At 57.8% G+C, this 18,374-nt stretch overlaps 3 protein-coding genes and 1 long non-coding RNA gene across 8 annotated transcripts in view; 1 reads left to right on the plus strand and 3 right to left on the minus strand.

The window, feature by feature from the left end:
• Positions 1–254: 254 nt before the first annotated feature.
• Positions 255–6,412, minus strand: HYAL3 (hyaluronidase 3). Its single transcript, XM_040445447.1, is given in 4 exon segments — positions 255–991; positions 1,109–1,198; positions 1,595–2,505; positions 5,705–6,412. Coding segments are annotated over 3 exon segments (1,260 nt in total). The 5' UTR covers positions 2,489–2,505; positions 5,705–6,412; the 3' UTR covers positions 255–715.
• On the minus strand, positions 3,241–5,198 carry NAA80 (N-alpha-acetyltransferase 80, NatH catalytic subunit). The gene is given in 2 exon segments (XM_040445448.1): positions 3,241–4,311; positions 4,313–5,198. Coding segments are annotated over 2 exon segments (894 nt in total). The 5' UTR covers positions 4,343–5,198; the 3' UTR covers positions 3,241–3,447.
• Positions 6,408–8,018, plus strand: LOC121011238 (uncharacterized). Its single transcript, XR_005781550.1, has 2 exons — positions 6,408–6,697; positions 7,723–8,018. It is a non-coding gene; the product is annotated as an uncharacterized LOC121011238 (long non-coding RNA).
• Positions 8,004–18,374, minus strand: part of HYAL2 (hyaluronidase 2) — a 10,925-nt gene continuing 554 nt past the window's right edge. The window contains exons 1-6 of one of the 5 annotated variants that reach the window (XM_040445432.1): positions 17,438–17,569; positions 15,635–16,605; positions 15,044–15,133; positions 9,028–9,951; positions 8,594–8,683; positions 8,004–8,395 (exon numbers count right to left, since the gene is read on the minus strand). In XM_040445432.1, the coding sequence (XP_040301366.1) occupies positions 8,078–8,395; positions 8,594–8,683; positions 9,028–9,951; positions 15,044–15,133; positions 15,635–16,555 (2,343 nt within the window). In that variant the 5' untranslated portion in view covers positions 16,556–16,605; positions 17,438–17,569 and the 3' untranslated portion in view covers positions 8,004–8,077. Of the gene's footprint in view, positions 8,396–8,593; positions 8,684–9,027; positions 9,952–10,417; positions 14,716–15,043; positions 15,134–15,634; positions 16,606–17,437; positions 17,570–18,374 lie in introns of those variants that run through there. The other 4 variants (XM_040445431.1, XM_040445433.1, XM_040445435.1 and 1 more) reach the window with 4 other exon arrangements.

Consider the following 18,374-nt stretch of genomic DNA (forward strand, 5'->3'; position numbering starts at 1 on the left):
GCACCTCGGGAATTGTAGTCTATTCCTGAGACCCGTAAACCCACGACGCTCTAGCTGAACTATGCACCCACAATGCCCTGTGTACGCCGCCCCCCGCGCGCCCACTTGCATGCATGCACAGTTGTTAACACTGAAGCTGCCTCTTTGGAGCAGCCTACTACGTCAGGCAGGGCCAGCGTTTCTGGGCACTTGCGGACGGACACTCGGCGACAGGAAGAGCTTGGGGTTTAGTGGAACTTGGTGAACAAACCTTAGGTGGTGAAAGAAAAAGTGACTTTATGCTGAAGCAGAGGACAAATAACAGCTTAGCACTTACAGACCTTAGCCAAGATCTTGGAGCCCACCTGTCTCTGGATGGGTCTCCTGTGACCTTTCCATGGACCCAGTGAGGAGTAGTAGGAACAGAGCCCTGAGCTGGCAACTCTAACCATCTGGAACTCTGACTTTCCCTGGGGCTGCTTATCAGGAGGGATCAAGTGACCTCAGAGGACCTTTGGTTTTAAAATAGTGTAAACAAAATAAACATTTTTGTCTGTTTGTCTGTCAACATTTTTTTCCTCGCCCCTTCCACTCCCCAGGTATCCCATGGGAAGGGAGGGTGTGTATGGGAGGACTGGCTCTAAACTGAATAGAACAAGAGTGGGACAGAGCTGTCCTCCAAGACTGGAAAAATGGCAGCAGGGACAAAAGAGTCAGGGGCAGGTAACCTCTGGTTTTATGTTGCTTCTTCAGGCCTAGGCTCAGGTCTAGGCTCCTGGCAGGTAGGGCCAGCCCAGCCCGGGTAACAACGGCAGCTAAAGGACTCCCAAGCTCCAGGGCTGCCATCTGGCTGCAGATGCAGAAAGGCTTCCAGCTGTCCTCCATCTTGGCGGGCACAACGCCCATGGCCATGGCACCGCTGGTGACTGCAGGTTATGGCTGCCCTGGTCACATTGATTACATAGGGACCCAGGGTGCCCAGTAGGTAGTCATGGAGATGCCAGCACTTCTCCTGTGGAGAGGGGAAGGATGTATCAATGCTCCTGCTTCATGGCTCTGACATGGTCTCTCCCCCGAACCCTGGGATCCCAGGATGGGCTGTACGGCAGGCTGGAGGGGCAATGATCACCTCAGAGCTGGAGAAGCTCAGGTCCCCCCAGAGCACCACGCCGGCTGCCCCTAGTGCTGCAGTCACACCAATGGTCTGCACGAGGTCATCCTGGAAGCAAAGAACTGCTAAGCCAGGGCTGGGCTGGTCAGATCCATCTGGGCCTACCTCTACCTTCAAGAAACTTTTCTGGCTCATTACCATGATCTGATTCCACTTCTAGAGTAAGGTTACTTGGCACTGAGCCTCTGAGTGGCTTCTTGGGTCCTCCACTCAGAAAATGTCTTCCCTCAGACCAGGGCTCCAAACGTTGGCCTTGCCTTCCCCTTCAAGATTTTCCAAGGCAGAGCCATACTTCCTTTTCAGATGCTCCAGGATAGTACCTCCCCACTCAGAACTAGATCAGGGTCTCCCCATCAAATTCCCCTGGGCAAGGTCTTCTCTTCAGATCTTCCTAGGACAGGACCATGACTCCCCTCAGACCCCTAGATCTCAATTTTCGCTCACCTGGGACAGGAACCTCCCAGAATGCCGGTATGTGAGGCGGGCATAGGCCAGGACAGGCAGGGGATGTGGGTGCCCAACAAGGGCCACACGGAAGGCTTCTTCCAGGCGGTATCGGACAAATGCCTTGTGGTGAATAGGTGGCAGCTTGGGTGGGAGGTAAATGGTGGGGAAGAGGGAGCTGGAGGCAGCCCAGAGCCAATGCAGTCGTGTGTTTCGGGCTAGAGTGGCTGGGTGGCAGTGGCCTGTGTAATTGAAAGCTGTACCATGCCAGCCATTGCCACAGGCTGGGAAGCGATAGAAGCCCCAGAACCCATGGGGCTTCAGTGCCTGGCCTAGCCGTAGTGTGTCCTCCATCAGGGCACGGGCTGCCTGTTCAAAGCCAGCACGGGCCTTGTGGAGCTGCTCCTAGGGGTTCAGGTGGGGGAATACCCGCTGTGCCCAAGCCCATGAAGCTTCCTGGTAGGCTCGGCGGCGGCCCCAGTTCCCGGCCCAGAGTGGACACCACTCTTCCCAGTCCAGCACTGCCAGGCCAGCAAAGCCACGTTCTAGGCTGAGATGGATCTGGTAGGCAGCCTGTGCCAGGTGGCGGTCAAGAGGGACAACCTGGGGGATGCCCCCGTTATGAGCTGTGCCCCTGGGCCCAAGGTAGGGATAGAAGCCAAGCTGGTTCTTGCAGAAGATGGTGATGTTCTGGCCATGGAAACGCTGGCCACAGTTGGCTGTGATGCCCAGAGCCTCTAGTGGCAGGTGCACACCAAAGCGAGTCTTACAGTGTGCTGAGGGTATGTTCCATAGCACAAAGAAGGGACGTTCAGGAGCCCACAGCAGGGGCTGGCCACACCCCAGGCACAGGGCCATTCCTAGTACCAGGGCGAGGCCCAGCTGCATGATCATGCCCCAGGGACAGAAACCTGCAGGAGAGAGGGGGTGTGAGCTTAGAATTCATGGCCGTGGCCACACCTTCTATACAGCAGGAAAAGCTGGGAACACTCTCCCAGCTACTCCCAAGGATGGAGGCTGGGGAAGGATGGTCCCCATGTGGTCCTCTAGGCCTCTCAAACCAGTAACACCCTAAGTTGGCCCATGTAGCTCCCGTGTTGTCCATCTCTGTCACAGCACCACTGTGCCTTCTGACACCTAGCCCACTCACTTCTCACCAGTCCCCTCTGACCTCTTTCTTGGACCTTGCCCCAAGAACACTTAACATCCTCCCCTTTGCCTGGCTTAATTCCTACTCAGCTCTCAGGTCTCTGCTGTGACATCACCTCCCCTGGGAGGCCTCCTGGGTCTCTAAATGCACTGAGGGCACTTGGGCTCCCACTGTCCCAGCACGGATCCTGACACTGTATGCCTGCCTGTCTCCCCTGTCCCTTGGGTCGAGGTACTGTCTGTCTCGTTCCCCATTGCCTGTGACCAGTCCAGAGCCTGACAAACAGTAGCCCCTGAGTGAATAGTGATGAGTGAATGTAGAAGGGAACAGATACCTTGTCACCTGGGCTTGGCAGAGTGGGAGGGGCAAAGGGCAGGTGTCCCTTCATCCATGGCCCTAGGGCCAAGGTTGATCTGGGGACTCTTGCAGAGATAGGGGATCTAAGATGAAGCTGGGAGGTGAGAGTGAGGTCAACAAATAAACTGTCACAGCCACATCCAACAGAAGCCTTTATTCAGCCACACTGACAGCTCTGAGCCACAGCCATGAAGCCATCTACTGGCCCCACTGGTACTCAGGAAACATGGCCAGGCTAAAGCTGCTCCCAGGGTCTAGGGACTATGGTATGGCCAATGGGCTGAGGCCCAGACTGTCCTAGGCAGTCCATCAACCCTGAAGGACAGTGCCTTGTCCTGGGTAGCCCTCAGATGTCTTTTTCCATCCAGAATATGGGACATCCTCTCAGGTCTTGGTATTGTGTCTCCAGCAGGCTTTGTGGAGGGGGCCCTGCAGGAGGTGGGGGTGAGGTGGTCAAGGGCTCAGGCAGGGGAGGAGGTGGCGGCAATGATGGCCCCTTGGGGGCTCTTGGGGCAGTTTGGGCAGTCAGACTAGAAGCCTTGCAGGGTTGCCGGGGAAAGGGGGCTCTGGGGAAGGCCCTGAGCAGGGTGGCAGGCAGCCGTTGGCTGGTGAAGACTAGGCCCTGCACAGGCTCACCCAGCTGGTAGCCCAGGTGGGCATAGAACTGCAGCTGGTCGTGGGTAGTGAGGTGTAGTCGGCGGAAGCCCCGGGCCTGAGCAAAAACCTCCAGGCCCTCCATGAGGCGGCGGCCAAAGCCACGGCCCCTCAGAGCCCGGGCCACCACCACTGTCTCCACTAGGAGGCTCTGGGGCCGGTCCAGCACCCGTGACAAGCGGGCATGGCCCACCACGATGGGGGCTGCCTCAGGTGTGGGGCTGGGGCTCAGCAGCATCAGGCAGAGGGGGAAGGCGTCTGAGGACTGGCCCAAGGAATGCAGGCGGGAGGCACGGCTGCGGGGCCACTGCTCATTGATGAGGTCGGCACAGGCATCCAGGAGCTCAGGTCGGCAGTGCACAGGCTCCAGGGTAAGTTCAGCCAGGTTGGGGGCTGAGGTCTCCTCTGGCTGGTGTGCGGGATCCAGGGTCAGCTCAGTCGAGCCAGGACTGAGGGTCATCTCTGGATGGCATGCAGAACCCAGGGTCAGCTCAGCTAGCCTGGGGCTCAGGGTCAGCTCTGGCTGGTGTGCAGGATCCAGGGTCAGCGTGGCCAGGTTGGATCTCAGGGTCAACTCTGACTGGCATGCAGGATCCAGAGTCAGCTTGGCTGGGCTGGTACTCAGGATCAACTCTATCTGGTGTGTAGGGTCTAGGGTAGGAGTCAGCTTTGATGAGCCAGGGCTCAGAGTCAGCTCTTCCCTACATGAAGGATCCAGGCTCAGCTAAGTCAGGCTGGGAGCCATGGTCATTTCCTGCTGGGTTGCAGGTGGCTCAGTGCCAGGCTGGGGATTAAGAGCATGGTCTCCAGACAATGGTTATCTCCTCAGACCACAAGGATGCTCCTCCTGTAGACAACAGCCATGCTAGGCTTTGCCAGGAAGGAGGACAGTGTTGGGGCAGGGAGGGGCTGACAGAGTGCTAGGGGAGCCATGCATCCTGGAACTGGTAAGCTACACCTTGTCTCTGTCCCATACTCACCTGATGGCACAGGTCACCTGGAGACCATCCCTTATACCTGACTCAGGTGACTCACTCAGGTGACAGTAGAGGTAATGGTTCCAGGGTGTCCTGCCCCACATTGGAAGAAAGCTGAAGGCTAAAGGCTGGGGCAGAACCCAAGAGTCATGGCCCCACTTTCTCTGGCTACAACTCTGGCCTCCCCAGAACAGGGGACCTAGCCTACAGCATCATGGTTGGCTGGCCATCAGACAGAACATGCAGACTAGGCACCATGACCCCCTACTTAAACCCACCCAAAACTCTCTCTGGCTGTCCCCAGGAACTCCCCTGCCCTTTCCTTCTCTTTACACTTTAGGTCCCAGCCTTTCTGACCACTTGGGCCATGCCTGTCACCTGAGCAATCCTGGGGTACCCATCACCCACCCGTTAGGATCAGTTTTCCCCTCACTGAACTGCCTTTCCTGCCTGGAGCACAGAGCCCATGCCCGCCCCCCCCCCCCCATCCCCATGCAGCTCAGGACACTCTGCTTGGGCATGGACCCAACTGTCCCCTCACATGGGGTTCCAACAGCACTAGCAAGGGGCCTGGCTCACTGTCACAAAGCAATGTGGCTCTTGCAGGCTTGGTTCCCCACTGGCCTGAGTTTCGTAGTCGCCCTAGATAAGGACCACAGCTTCCTTCCTAAATCCACAAGGGTGTCCAACGGCCATCAGGTTGGGGGCTCAGACCTCCTGTGCCTAAACCCCATTGTTTGCCAGTCCTACCCCAGGCCCTTCTGCCAGGAGAGTCTATGCTGAGGGGATTCCTGGCAGTGGGGGATCCACTGGGCCTCACTCTTCTACTCACTTGCTCCAGAGAGGACGTCCTGGCTCTCCTTCCCCACCTCCCCCAAAAGGCCCCATGAGCCTGAGTCCAATTCCACACTGGTCAGGCACAGGTAGCCCCCACAACCCCACACCCCACTCAGAGGATTATAAGCACCTCACCTGCATCGGCCACCTCCGCAGCAGCTACAGCTCTGGACCAAGAGGGAGGAAGCCCCAGAATCCACCCCTAGGTCTGGAGCCCCAGACTTCCCCGCGGTCTTAACCCCTTCGTGGCCAACCCCACCCACTATGGGCGGGGCTCCTGTATCCTCAGGGAGAGGCGGCAGTGTCTTCTGTGCCTCGGTTTCCCCCTCCCTCCTAGTGGATGACAAACCGTGGAGTTTTGGGGGGGAGGGTGTGCTTCAGCAGCTTGACTCTGGGTGGGTGTGGCTCGGCATGCTAGGGGAGAGAACGACAGAAGCAGGGAGGGCGTGCGGGACGGCATAGCTACTTGAGGACCGCACTCATGGGACAGACGGGGGACAGTGAGGACGAACATAAGGCGCATGGGAAGGGGGAGGTACTGACATGCTGAAGCCAAGCTCCGGGACGCTTCGCGTGCTCGCTCCGCGCGGGTCGGTTTCTCGCTGTCTGTGGTTTGGACTCTTCTGACCGCCCGCGCTGGCCCCTAGCGGCGCGGCGGACGCACTGCAGCCGTCGTCTCCTGCAGCACCGGACCTGGTCGACTTTCTCTAGGTAGCTAGGCCCCACCCCGCCTCCGCCCGCCACGGCTTAGGCTCCGCCCCCGGTTCAGGGCGTCACAACACCCCCCGACGCAGACCTGGTCTCTGCCATGGCTCCGCCTCTGCCCCTCCAGCCCCGCCCGAGCCACAGCACCTCGCTCCCTACGTATCCCAGCTGGGACCGAGCGCAGGCTCCACCTCCTCCCCGTCGCCTGCAGGCCCAGTATCTGGCTCCTGGGCACCTATTAGATCCTCCCGGATTCCGCTCTACCGGGCCCGTCGCGCCAAAGCCTTGGCTGGGTACAGGTCCCTCCTCCACACGGCTCTACTTCCGCCTCGCCTCGCCTCACCTCGCCCCACCCCAAGCTCAGGCAGGCCTCGGCTCCTGTCGGTCCCCGTTTGGAAAGGGGTCCATTGTGGAAACGATCAGGTAGAGCTTCCTCCTGAAATTTGGGCCCCATCCTCGGAAGCAGCCGCCCTCGGACAGACGTCAGGTCTGAGTGAGAGAGATGAGCCTTTCCTGGGCCCTCTGGATCCCGGCTCCTGCACGTTTTAGGCACTCCATTAATAGCTCCTGAATCAAGAATCGTGTCTGCTTTATTTGCGAGCTTGGTGCCTCTGAGCAGGTTGCGTGCAGGGCTGGTTACTGTCAACACAGTAGGAGTCGAAGTGCTTTACCTCTATAGTTAGACAGCCTGGGTTTCGAATTCCAGTTTCTCTATTTTCTGGCTGTGCAGCCTTGGGCAAAATGTTTGCCCTTCCAGTGTGTGCCTCAGTTTCCTCATAACGTCGTGTTAGGATCAAGTAAGTCTACTTAAAATGCTTAACACAGGACTTGAGGAAGCGTAGGCGTTCAGTGAATGTCAGTTCTTGTGATTGCTACAGTTTAAAGACTGGCTTAGTATCTCTGGAGATGTTTATGACCCAGCTGGATGGGTGCTGGAGGCTCTAACCCCTTAGGCAGCTATCCTGGTCTATAAGCATGTGCAGGCATATGCTCATGACCGTGGCTGAATGTACTCCTGACTGTCACCATGACTTGTGTGTGACTGCTTATACTGGAGAAAGCTCTGGCCAGGGGCGCCTGGGTGGCTCAGTCGGTTAAGGGGCTGACTTTGGCTCATGTCATGATCTCGGGGTCTGTGAGTTCAAGCCCCGCGTGTGGCTCTGTGCTGACAGCTCAGAGCCTGGAGCCTGTTTCAGATTGTGTCTCCCTCTCGCTGACCCTCCCCTTTTCATGCTCTGTCTCTCTCTGTCTCAAAAATAAATGAAACGTTAAAAAAATTAAAAAAAAAAAAAAAAAAGAGAACGCTGTGGCCAGGCTCAGAGTGCATTAGGTTGTGAAACTGAATAAAGGAAACCTCATTTAACATGGAGTTGGAAAAAAATAAATAAATAAAATAAAATGGAGTTGGGAGGCTGGAAGGGGGAACTCACCCATGCCACTCCTTGCAGCTCTTTGCAGACCCAACAGGGAGAAGCCTACTTTACTATTCCAGCAGGAGGAAAGATTTTCTCATTGTGTGACAACAGCCCAGCCAATGAGAGACTGCCATAACTCAGTCAATGAAAAGTCACCACACTTTGAACCCCAGGTTTACTCCAATGGACTTTCTGTTTATAATGGGCCCTTCAAACTCCCCCCTTTCCTATGTAAAAGATTGCTCCTCTTCTTTGGTTTTGCAACAGCTCACATGTCTCAAGTTGCAATTTTCTACTGTTCCTGATTAAACCCATTTTTGCTGGTAAAATAACTTTTATTTTTAATGTCAACAAAATGTTCAATGCGTGTATCCTAGTTCGTGGCCAATTACCACGTGCCTTGCTTCTCACACCATGCTCCCTTCCAGCCACGGTAGCAGCGACATTTGAACTCCACAGCCATCTGCATCCGATCCTCAAGTGAGAGGGCACCTTGTAGGGTCAGGGGCCCGCCACCAGGTGTGGGCTGGATGGAGAAACTGGTGGGGTTGAGGATGAGGAGGGCCTCAGGGTGGCTGGGGCGCCTGGCACAGCGACCATGGCCTGAGCATAGGGCTTGACTGCACAGGAGAGCCCCGCTGGTCACGTTGAGGACAAAGGGCCCCAGTGTGGTGTCCACATACTCCTTGATGGCCTGGCATGATTCCTGAGTAGGAAGGGGAGCAACAGGGACACCATGGCCATGCATGGGCCTACCTAGGGCACTGAGGCACTCACCTGCTGGCCAGTCAGGACTGAAGGGATAGAAAGGGTGGGCCAGGGTCTTGCCAGTCAGCCTGGCAGCTCCCCCCCCGCCCCCCCCCCCCCCCCCCCCCCCCCCCCCCCGTCCTGGGCCTGAGCTCACCTTAGTTCTTGTGTTCTCCCAGCTCACCCAGAGTACCACTCCTGCTGCCCCCTGGGCTGCACTTTCCCCCAGGCTGTGCTCCAGCTCATCCTGAGGAAAGGGACATAGCTCTGAAGGGCCTTCCTCCCTCCCCACAGCAGATTGCTGTAACAACACTGGATGGGACAAATAATTCATAACCCCCACCTGGGCTTTTCTGGCCCTGGTGGTGAGAGGCAAGCCCATCCTCACTCTGGCCTGTGCGTGCCATGCACCAGGCACTACGTCTTTCTGATGAATGCAGAATCATCTGTGCTGAGCACAGATCATGGCACACAGAGCTCAAAGAATGGAGAATGGATGAAAGTGCCCCAAGGCCATGCAGCCTCACTTACTGGACCTGATGCCTGACAAAGTAGGCTATACGGTGGGTGGGGTTATAGAGGGAGACTCACCAAGGGCAGAGAGCGGTTCGTCCCGTCGTAGAAGATCTGGGCATAGGGCAGCACTGGCAGATCAGGGTCCCCAGCACCCACAGCCACACGGAATGCCTCACCTACACGGTGCCGCACATACACCTGTCCCTTCCCTGTGCCCTCTAGCTCTGTAGGCATGTAGATGCTGGGGTAGAGGGCACGGCTCTGACCCCACAGCCACCCCAGCTGGTCATTCTGGGCACAGATACCCGGGGGGCACTGGCCTGTATAGTTGGGGCTTAGAAAGTCATAGTTATAGCAGTCAGGGAAGCCATAGAAGCCCCAGAGGCCACGAGGCCTCAGTGCTTGCCCCAGCTTGAGGGTGCCTGCCATCCAGGCCTGTGCAGCCTCCTGGAACTGGTCCCGAGCTGCGGCCTCCACCCAAGGCGCTGGCCAGTCAGGATGCTGCGCCTGCACCAGTGACCGTGAGCGCTGCCGATAAATGTCTTTGGCGTCCCAGTTGAAGGCCCAGCGTGGGCGCCATGCCTCCCAATCGATGACTGCCAGCCCTGAGAAGTCAGACGCAGGGATGGCAGCCAGGATGTCGTGGAATGAGTGGGCCAGGTGGGTATCCAGGCTGGCATTCTGGGGCAGCCCACCAAACACAGGCTCCCCGGCAGACGTGTAGTAGGGGTAGGTGCCCAGCTGGTAGCTGTAGAAAATGGTCATGTCAGGGCCGCGGAAGGTCTGCCCCGGGTTGGCCACCACATCAAAGACACTGACGTCCACGTCCACACCGTATTTCTCCAGGCACCACTGGGTGTTTGCATTCCAGATGGTGGTGAAGGGCTGGTTGGGTACCATGGGGCTCCTGGAGCCTTGGGTTTTGTCCAGCAAGGTCAGGAAGAGGGCGTAGATGGGAAGCAGGTGGACTGCCATGGCACAGGGTGGTTCTAGTGAAACCTAGCCAGGGGAGGCAAAGCTGAGAGTAGGCCCTGAACTCTCTGACCCCTGCTCAGGGAAGGCTGGCCAAACCCCTTGCTCATTAATCCACCCCTGCTCTGGGTTTAGGTAAACACTGACCTGCAGGGCTCAGGGAGGTCAGAGGGCAAAGGAGAGGCTTGGAGGGGTCGCACTGCCACTGGAGGGGCCTCTGCCCTGTCTCCCACAGACTTTGCCCTGGCCTAAGCTAACCAATCCCCTTCCCCAAGAGCCACAGAAGCCATGATATGTGTTTTCATAAGAGCCAGGCCCTCAGCCGCGAGGCTGACCTGACTGTGATGGGGGTGGGGGTGGGGGGGTCCTTTCCTGTCTCTCCCCCCGCAGGAATCCTGGCCAGCCATTGGAGGAGGAGATGCTCAGTGACCAAAGACAGGTCAGCCCAACCCTCCTTGTATCCCCGCCAGTCTGCCCACTTGTCCCTGCTGACCTCAGGGCTGAAGGGCCTCATCCTCCAGACTTCCTGACCCCAGGCTGAGGGCCTAGGCAGGGCTCAGCAAGATTCTGTTCCTCAACTCTGCCCCCAGCTGCACCAGACTCTTGGAGGAAGCTGCTGCTGCTGGAAACTCTGAGCTTTTGTAGGGGGTCACCCCACCCAGTCTGGGGGCGGGCTGAGGGGCAGGCCCGGGGTTGGAGGGCTGGGCCAGGCAGCTGAGCCACCTCAGCACCCCTAACAAAGTGCCTTGGTAGGAGGTGGGGCTGGGCCGGAAGCGGCCCCGCCCACTGGGTCAGCACTAGGGCAGGGCTTTGCGGCTTTGTGTTGGGGTGGGGGTGGAGGCAGTGCGGGGGAGGGGTTTGCTGTTTGGTTGGCAGACCCAGCTGGCAGGCCTGTCTGTGGTACTGGAGTCTGGGTGCCTCAGTACCTATACCAAGGGAGCGTACTTTCCTGCACAGCTGCACTGTGACATTTGTGGGCCTTAAGCACTTTTGCTTTTTTGGGACCCTTTCTCAAAACGTCAAAAAATACATTTTACAACTATGTTGGTATAAAGACAAATATAATCCCAACCTAAGTCATTATATATTCATTATTAATATATATCTTCTTCTGATTAAAAAAATTAAGATTTTGGGGGTCCCTAGAAGTATTGTGGCCTCAGACCCTATACTGACTATGCCTAGGGGGGGAAGTCACTTCTGCTTTCGGGACTTGAGTCTGAAAGGCGCTGTGTCTGTGAAGTCAGGGCTGGTCAGTGAGTGTGTCTTTGCGAAGCCCAGGTCAGCTACTATCTAGGCCTCTGTGCCAGCTCCAGTAGAGGGTGTATGTGCAAGTGTGGGACCCGGTGACTGGATTGGGTGTTGAAGACTCTGCTGTCCTGTGACTATGAGATCCCATGTTTGACCACGGGTGTGTCAGTGACCACATGTTTGTTCATTCCTTTGTGATTTCACTTGTTTGCTGATTCAGAAGCTGATTATTGAGACCTGCTAGGTCCCCAGGCCCAGGCTTGCCTGTCAGGGTGGGGTGAAGGGAACATCATGTCCCTGGCCCAGGTGAAAGTGCTACCTGAGTGAGTCTGCAGCCCAGTCTGAGCCTGAGGTGGTGATCCCCTGCCTGGCATGGTGGTCAATGAAGCAGTGACACAACTGGCTATCATCTGGACCTGGTCCTGCAGGCAAGGATGGAGAAGCTGACAGCGGGCCCATGGTGCCAGGGGGCTGTGGGTACATCAGCGAGGACCCAAGCACAGCATCTAATCACAGAGATGGTGGCTGCTGGTCCTGGTGGAAGCAGGGTCCCAGAGTGATGGCCACCAGGCTCAGGGAGACTGGCACAACTCCCCAGGGCTGAGGGGACAGGAGAACATCAAGGCAGCCCTGACTCCCTCTCCCTAAGGCTTTGTACTACCTTCTGGTGCCCCTAGAAACCTAGGCTGCAATTGGCACAATCCAGCCAACCATCAGGCCAGCATCCTCCAGCTGGCCTCAGTTTGGGGAGAAGTTCTAATGGTGGAATGGCAGGAAGGAACACCCAAAGCCCTCCCTGACCCCAGGGCCCTGCCAATAGACCTGCCCTTGCTGAGTTGGTCTGGCCAGATGGGCCCAAGTTCTGTGTGTGTCTGGGGTCACTCCAGCTTTGTGGTCCAGCCCTGCCTGCCCTCTCTGCTCTCATACCCTGCCTAGGCCACCTCACTCCCCATTACCCCCACCTGCCCACCCACAGATCCGGCTGTCCCTGAGTTGCACTTTCCACAAGGCTGTCTTTCCAGGTCCTCCTGGAAAGTGATGTGAAGTGATCACAGGTTTGCACGGAGGTGTCACAGCTGGGTAGGTACAGGCCACAGCTGTTTGGGGAAGGTAGCAGTTGTATAAGGTCAACATGTGAAGGAAATCACAGCTTTGCACATGTACGTGTAGGGGTCCAAGCTCGGTGGGAGAGATCACAGATGTGGGTGTTACAGATGCGTGTGGGATAGCTCACAGGTGTGTTTGAGGGTCCCAGCTGGGTATGGGAAGTCATAGGTGTAAGGGAAACAAGTTTCAGCTTCTCCTTCTTTGCCCTCTTTTTATTGGCTCCATTATCTCACGACCTTATTGACAATACCTTCATCTTCTGTCTAGCAGGCCACTCCCCACCATAGCCATGAACATCCGGGCACCCTTCCGCCCCAGCGTCCTCCTCCGCCATGTGAACTGACATTGCCTTCCCTGAACTACCACCCAACCCCTTTCCCTCATTCTTTGCCATCACCAGCCAGAGGGATAAGGGATCACTTTACAACCTGAGTTGACATCAATTTGGTGGGGCTTGCTTCTCCAGGCTCTGCTCCCATGACCACTTCTGACTCAGCCTTCGCATCTAGTGTGCATCCCCATGGAGACAGGGCTCTTTGTGGTGTGCCTCACACATGCATCCCAGCCCAGCACCGGCACATGTATGCATTATTTACTGAATGGGTAAGGGAGTCACCACCGTCAGGCAAAGTCAGGCTTAGTGCTGCTCTTGGGCTGCCCCTCCTGCCCTGCCTGCTGTAGCCCCTAGCCTCAAACTGTGAGTCCCAGTTGTGTTCTGACTTCCTCCAGATTTTGCCCATGCTTTGTCTCTCGCATCAAGCTTCCTCTTCCCTTTTCAACTCAGTGTAGGAAGGACTACCTCACGGATATCTCCCTTGTGGCTGGGCTGCCCGCGCCCCCTCTTCACCACTTGGCTGTTTCTCTCCACAGCCAGTGTTTGCTGAGGACAGGGGCTGTGTCATCGCCGATATGGACAAGGGGACCTTCAGATGTGGGTTTGATGGCTGAGGAGAAGGGCAGAGACACACCAGGTAACTTCCTTCAGAAGCAGGGTAGTAAAGCAGTCCAGAGCCAGTCCAACTGCTCCAGCTGCTACTTGTCTCCCTTGGGACAGCTGAGGACAGGCTATACTTCCCACGGCCGGGACAGAAGTGATCTTTGAGGTTGTCTCTGCTCCCAGGCTCAAGACACCTCCCTCTCGCCCCATCATGCATCTTTGCAGTGGGACAGGGATGAGACCTTGGCGTTCAGATCCCAAACCCCAGTGGAGGACTGCGACCCAGCTGGAGAGAGGGCTGTGTGGCTGGAGTCTACTGCCCTTGGGAGCAGGGAGTGGAGGAGACGCCCTTGCCTGTGGGAACAGCAGGGAGGGGTGGTCTGGCTACTTGCCCAGCCTGGGAAGATCAAACATCCACTTCCCCTTTCTCCCTGGGTGGGCAAGGCGAGGTGACTGGCACTGGCCCAGCTGGGGATCCAGGGGCAAGTAGGAGAAACACAATGAGCCCGGTCCCTCACAGAAGGTTAGGCCCAACCACTTTCCAATCAATATGGAGAAAGCAAGGTCCTTGGTGTTGGGGTGGAATGTGAGTCCCTCTAGTCCCACTGGCCCCTGCCCCATCAGGCAACAGCGGAATGGACAGCTCTGGGCCTCCAGGTCCCACAGATGGCATTTGACAGATAAGAAGTCCCCAGCAGAGAGTCTGAGAGACCCTGGATTCTCTTTCACATGTCCTGGCCTAGTTGCAGACAGTCCAAGCACAGAAGAAATTGTTTTATATTTAATTTACAAAAGAGACCCCAAAATAATAATAATAAACCATCCAGGGGCAGGAGAGTAGGGTCAGGTCCTCTCTGGCCCGGCTGTGCCCCTCTTCCTCTCTGGCAGGGAGAGAAGGGACCTTTCGGGGAACTGCCCCTCCCCCTTAGAACAGGGGGGTGAGAGCTGGTATGGATGCTCTACTGGGCATCCCAGGGGCTCTGCCCCCTCCAGACTCCAGTTTGTCCACCCCTTGCAGGCTCCTATGTGCCTGGCAGAGCCATTGTGGCAGAGGCCAGCTTGTTTGGCAGCCGGGTGAGAGACCTCTATAAAGTCCAGGTGAGGGCCAGGGCTGCCACAGCCAGTGGGCCAGTGAGGTGGGACCCAGCCCAGGCCCCACTGGCAGCCCCAGCTGCCCGTGTGTGGTCCCACTGGCATTGCTCACCGCCCCAACCTAAGTAGCACTGGCAGCGAAAGTGCGTCTGCAGGTGGTTGAGATCAGCCCAGCTGAGCTCCCCCTCTGGTCGCAGCTGTGGCTCACCAGGTACATGGCTAGGCACCAAGCGGAAGCTGCTGGCACTGAGGTGCAGGAAGGTATTGGCGCTGGGGTCGCGACGCACACAGCGCCCGTGGCCATGGCACTGGGCCCGGCTGCAATACTGGGCAGCCCAGGACACGTTGACTACGTAGGGGACCAGCAGCCGCGTCAGGTAATCCTTGAGGTACTGGCAGGTCTCCTAGGGGCAGAGGCCAGGGATCAGGGTCAGCTGCCTCAGCCCACAGGCCCAGATGGAAACTCTATTAACCTTCCTTTAACAGCACACACATGTGTATCTGTACATGCGTGCTTGAACCCTTACTGTTCCTGCTGAGAAGGGAAGTGGGGACAGAGATGAACCCAGAAGGGCACGTAGGGAAGGAACCCTGTTTTCTCTACTGGGACCAGGAATGCCTTGGGTGGGAGACTAGGTTTGCCCACCTTGAGGGTCAGCAGCTCAAAGCCCCAACTTTTGCCTGGCCCCTGCAGACTCCACTCTGGTAGGCTGGGTGGGGGCGCTTACTTACCGTGCTGGTGGTGTAGCCTGCATCGCCCCAGAGGATGACACCGGCCGCACCCAGGGCTGCACTCTCACCAATGGTGGAGATGAGATCCATCTGTGTGAGAGGGGGATGGTCACTGGGGAAGACTGAGACCACAGGGTGAGGACCAGGCAGGCTGGACAGGCCCTCACCCTGTTCTGACTTGCTGATCCCCTCAGCCCAGTACCCCTTCCCACCCCCAAGCAGAGGCTGTTTCACTTTCTCATTAGATGTTCAAGTCACTTGCACGCCTACTTTGGCCTCCGTTTCCCAAGCTAACAACCCACTTGAGCTGAAGATGTATCTATCAGGATAAACCCCAAAGTCAGAATGCCTAGTTCCAAGACCCTGCTTTGCCCTGGATGTGCTGGGAAGCTTTGGGTGAGTTTCTCAGCATTTCTGGACCTCAATCTTCTTATTTGCAAAATGGAGATAATGATGCCACCCTTTCACAAGGTTACAGAGAGAATGACACAAGGGAATGTAGATAGAAAACCGCGGGGCAGGAGGCCCCCTGGTAACCCAAACCTGCAGTGGTTCCCTGGGGAAGAAGGCAGGGTCCTGGGAGGCACATACCTCACTAAGTCCCGTGAGCTTGCGACTATAGGTGGGTCGCGTGAAGACGTAGACCGGGAGTGCGTGGTTGGGGTGGTGGGTGTGAGCCACACGAAGGGCCTCCTGAACACGGAAGCTGACAAAGTTGCGGCCGTGGGTGGAGGACGCAAGTGTCTCGTCCAGGTAGACAGAGGGGAAGAGGGCTGTGCTCTCTGCCCACAGCCAGGCCAGCTGGTCATTTCGGGAGACCTCAACGTCAGGGCAGCGACCTGTATAGGTCTCCCAGTTCTGCACATAATCATGGTTATAACAGTCTGGGAAGAGGTAGAAGCCCCAGAGGTGCCGAGGCCGAACTGCCTTGACAAAGCGCAGTGTCTCCAGCATGAACTGCCGTGCAGCGAATTCAAACTCGTATTGCGCCTGCTTGACTACACGATCTGATGGCCAGTCAGGGTGGCGAACAGCCACCAACTGGCGTGATGATTGACGGTATATGTCCTTGTCCTGCCAGTTGCGCACCCACACAGGCCGCCAGTCCTCCCAGTCGATAACTGCCAGCCCTGCAGGCTCCTGTGTACGAATGTAGTGCTCCACATGTTCCTGCAGCATCTTCAGATGTGCCCAGAGGCTGCCATTCTGTGGCACGCCACCGTGCACTGACCTCCCCACTGAACTGAAGCGGGGATACAGGCCCAGCCGGTCATGGTAGAAAATGGTGATGTTCTGGTTCACAAAACCCTCATTAGGTGAGGCCTGTACATCAAAGGCCTTTAGGTCCAGTGGCACCTTGAGGCGAGGGCCACAATCTTGTGTGGGCACGTCCCATGCTACCACAAAGGGTCGGCCTGTAAAGATGGGTGGCGCTGTGGGCTTGAGCTGGGTGGCCCATGCCGCCGCCCACACCACAGCCAGTGTGATGGCAGGGCCCAAGCCTGCCCACATGCTGGGGGCTACAGGAAAACGGTGTCACCTGCCTGGCACCAGCTCAGGAACTAGGGGAGAGATGGGAAAGAGCAAGTCAGTCTAGAGAATCAGCGAGGTGCCCACCCCAAACCCATTCACACTCCCCAAGCCCACGCTGTGGGGGGCACCGTGCCCAAGGCTGTTGAGACCCTGTTACGTGACTGTAACAGGTCTGAAAGACCACAGGAGGGAAGGGAAGACACCCTGGAACTCCCTGCCAGGAGCATAGGATTCCTTCCTGGAGCAGGTGGCTTACGGCTGGACAGAGACCTCTGGTAGGTGTGTGACTCTAAGAATTGGCCGGCTGCACTACGGACTAGCTGTCCACAGATACAGATGCCTGCATACCACCCAAAACATGGTTTCAGAGAGCCTCGAACCCGCGGCCCACTCTGTACTCCATGAAGAACTCCTGGTCCAGGGAAACGATAGCATTTGTATAAGGAAGGGCACAGCTCATACAGCCACAAGGAAGCTGGAACACAGCCGCGAAGCTATCATGTGTGTAACACCCGCCAGGAAGAAGAGCGAGAACGTCAGGACTTTGTCTCGAACGCACTCTCCCAAGCTTGGTGGAGGCCCCACCGGGACAAAGGGGTGGCGGACCTCCCTCGGCGGCGCCGTCGGACCGGCCCTTCGCTCCGCAGCCACCGGGAATGCGCCCCACACCGCCAGACGGGTCCCGGGAGGAGCTCACTCCCCCTGGCCTTTGTGCTGGACCCCGCCCCCGCCCCGCACGTGGGGCCAGTGCCCGGCCGGGTGGGGGTTGGGTTCCTTGGCCGCCCCGCTGAGCGCATCCCCTGGACTTCTGAACCCAACCTGAAGGAAGAAAGCCGCTAGGCTTGCACTGCCCGCCCTCACCTCGCGCGGGGCGCTGCCGGGACCCACGCCATGGCCACTGCCATCCCCGGCCCAGCCCGGCCCGCTCCGGCCGCTAGCCCAGGCGCAGCCCAGGCTCCGCGCCTCTGCTGCTCCGCCCCGCCCCCTCCCCACCCCGGCCCGCGGGCCCTTTAAGAATCCAGCGCGGAGGTGGGCCTGGGGCAGGACTTGTGGCCGGGGCGGGAATGTGTTCCCGACTTTCGCGCAGCCAGTGCCACGTTTCAGGCTCCAAGTCCCCCAGATTCTTCCCCGAGGAACGTGGCCATCCATCTGGGGCCGTGAGGCCCCTCCGAACAGGGCTTTCTTCTGGAATCTTAGGTGCTAGTGCCAGTCAGCCCAAAGTTTCCTCCCCCACCAGCTCACTGTCGGTGGTACAGTCCTCCCCGCTCCGCCGCGCGACCAGCCGCTTAAAGGGACAGCGTAAGAGTCGGGAGTCGCGCAGGGAATAAAGAAGGTGTTCCTCCGCCTGTCCGTAAGGTGGTGCTGCTGGACCCGGGGCCTTGGCTGGGGGCAGCAGAGGATCTGGATCTGTACCCGCGAGTGTAGTTCCCAGCCGTGGGGCCCTTAGTTTGGAAAGAGGTATGGTGACCAGAGCCGATCTCTGGTTTCCCAGGACAGTAACGCCCAGTCCCCTGTGGATCGGGGGGCTACCCGACCCCCGTCCCAGGTCTGAAGGGAAGCCCTGCCCCCTACCAGACTTAGGGAGGGGGTCAAGCACCCTCCTCTGGGCCCTTCGTAGGCAGGGCCGAGGTAGTAGTTGTCTTGGCAACACGAGCTGTGGGTCGCAGCTTGGTCGGCCCCACTGGGGGCCGGTAAGCCCAGAGGGCCCTGGGAGTTGGGCCCCCTGTCCCCGACTTGCATTAGGGACAGGTCAAGGTCTCCGGTTCTCTCCTGCCCAGTCTCTGTGGAGGCTTGTAGG

This window comes from Herpailurus yagouaroundi, unplaced genomic scaffold (assembly GCF_014898765.1).
Source record: "Herpailurus yagouaroundi ecotype Mexico unplaced genomic scaffold, PumYag 193, whole genome shotgun sequence".
Lineage (NCBI taxonomy): Eukaryota > Metazoa > Chordata > Mammalia > Carnivora > Felidae > Herpailurus > Herpailurus yagouaroundi.